Source organism: Apium graveolens, chromosome 6, assembly GCF_009905375.1.
Source record: "Apium graveolens cultivar Ventura chromosome 6, ASM990537v1, whole genome shotgun sequence".
Classification (NCBI taxonomy): domain Eukaryota; kingdom Viridiplantae; phylum Streptophyta; class Magnoliopsida; order Apiales; family Apiaceae; genus Apium; species Apium graveolens.
Window position 1 is genome coordinate 259348682 of NC_133652.1, and position 2208 is coordinate 259350889.

The 2208-nt window shown below is 35.8% G+C and overlaps 1 protein-coding gene across 1 annotated transcript; it reads right to left on the minus strand.

Annotated features, from left to right (window-relative positions):
• Positions 1 to 873, minus strand: LOC141665937 (uncharacterized). Its single transcript, XM_074471924.1, has 2 exons — positions 520 to 873; positions 1 to 414 (listed from the first exon to the last, which is right to left on the minus strand). Exons 1-2 carry the CDS (start codon positions 871 to 873, stop codon positions 1 to 3), a joined length of 768 nt encoding a protein of 255 aa, XP_074328025.1.
• Positions 874 to 2208: the final 1335 nt, after the last annotated feature.

Consider the following 2208-nt stretch of genomic DNA (forward strand, 5'->3'; position numbering starts at 1 on the left):
TTATGGATCCTTGGATCCGCTTGGACCAGCATTTTGATTTTCCAGCTTGCCTTTACCAACCCGACAATCCTTCTTGAAATGTCCAGGTTTGCCACACTTCCAACATGCCATCTTAGGCTTTTTGTTGGAAGAGTTGTAGTTTCTTTTAAACTTCCGTTTATCACCCTTTCCATCCTTAGAATTCTTAGAAGGTCCACCATCTTCAACCATATTTATAGAATAATCACCGACTTGGTTCTTGCCCTTGGGATTATTCTCAATTTCTTGAGTTCTCAAAGCCTCTTCAATTATGAAGTGACTTCCAAGTTCAACCAGCGTCATATCATCTTTATTATGTTTCAAGGTGTGTTTATAATCCTTCCATGATGGTGGCAGTTTGTCTATAACACCATAAACAGAGATAGATTCATCCATCTTCAAATTATGTTAAACAAACTATCCCAGAATCCTTAACAATTCATTGTATTGTTCCATCACCGGTCTAGAATCGACCATTTTATAGTTCATAAAATTACTGACCAGAAACTTCTTACTAGAAGCATCTTCTGCCATGTACTTGGATTCAACAGAATCCCACAATTCTTTCGCCGAATAAACATTTTGGTATGCATCGAAAAGGGAATCAGACATACCGTTCAAGATGTGACCGTGACAGATGTAATCATCATTTTCCCATTTGCAGTGCTTCCTTGTTTGTTCAATAGTTTCATTCTCAATCACTTTTGGCATGGGGGTACTCAGATTATACACAACCTTCAGCGTGGTCAACATAAAATACATCTTCTTCTGCCATCTTCTAAAATCCTGACCCTCAAACTTGTCCAGTTTTGTAAACTTGCTTGTCATATCTTTTGCAGATTCTCCGTTCGTCATCTTCAGAAGAAAAGAATAACTTCAATCTAAGTTGGGAAAAAATGATAGTAACTTGGATTTTTCTGAAGTCGTGTGAACACTTTCAGATTGAAGTTATTTGTGGTTCACCCAAATAAATCAATTAGATAAAGTCAGAAATTCTGCAAGATGAGAGAATGTGTTTTTGTTGTGAATTTCAAGAAAATGAACCAACCCTAAAATTGATCAATACAACACATATATATGGATGTCAGCAGATGCGTCTTTTGCCAATAGACACATCTCAGTCTTTTTCCAATAGACACATCTCAGTCTAACAATCATGGCTAAAACTAATAGACACATCTTATTTCAACAGGTGTGGCTGCTGCCAATGGACATGTCTCATAAACAATAATACCAAAATTACAATAAACTCGAACAAAGCGTGCACTCTGCACTCTTCCGACTTGTTCAATTTAATATTATAATTATATTGATCAGCTAGTCAATCCAATTACACTAAAATATCCAACAATAGATCTATCTGCTCAGACTAGAGGAGCATCTTGATAACAATTGTGAGCAATTTCTTTGTGTACTTTGCATTGTTCAACTTTCAGCAATTTGTAGCACTTATCAGTTTTATCTACTATTTTTCAATCTGTATCTTTAGGATGTTTTGTTATCATCAAGTTTCTCTTAATTTATGGCTACAATTCCAGTAGACATAAATTGGAGGAGATTGTTAGGAATATGTTGTGTACTTGATGATAAGCTAAACAAAACACCTTAGTAGATTTAACTTTGTGAATTTTGTAGCACTCGACGAATGATCAATTATAGTCCCGACGGATGATTCAATATAGTCCCGACAGATGACTAATTGATATCCACCGGATGAGTATCTAATGTAACAATAAAAACTGTAGCAAATTTCTGCAAACAACTTTGTATAGATTCTGTAATAGCTTATGAATCATGTAGACTGCTAGTAGATGTGCAGAATAGGTTGATTAAATATAAATATAAGATGTCTTGTAATTCTGCATAAATGAAATGGAGTCAAGTGATAAATGGCTACCCGACGGATGATCAACAAAGCTACCCGACGGATAATCAACAAGGCCACCCGACGGATAACAAGCATGTACTCGGCGGATGTTCAATTCAAATATCTATTGACAATGACAACACAGTCACATGCGTCGAGTGTCTGCAAAAGGAATGTGGCAGCGTGTTTAGCAGGATAATGAGAACAAAGAAGCATTACCATTTTCATGCTATTATGAAGATATTCAAAGATGCTGGAATAGAGTAGTGAAGCAGTATTGAGTTAGACTTGATAGGTTTTGTTTTATTATCTTGTCTTATTAT

Bases quoted from the DNA above. Each gene is read 5' to 3' on its own strand.
- LOC141665937 (XM_074471924.1), bottom strand. From the start codon at position 873: ATGACGAACGGAGAATCTGCAAAAGATATGACAAGCAAGTTTACAAAA. The intron at 415-519 runs GTCAGTAATTTT...CATAATTTGAAG, and splicing joins CTTCTAGTAAGAAGTTTCTG to ATGGATGAATCTATCTCTGT.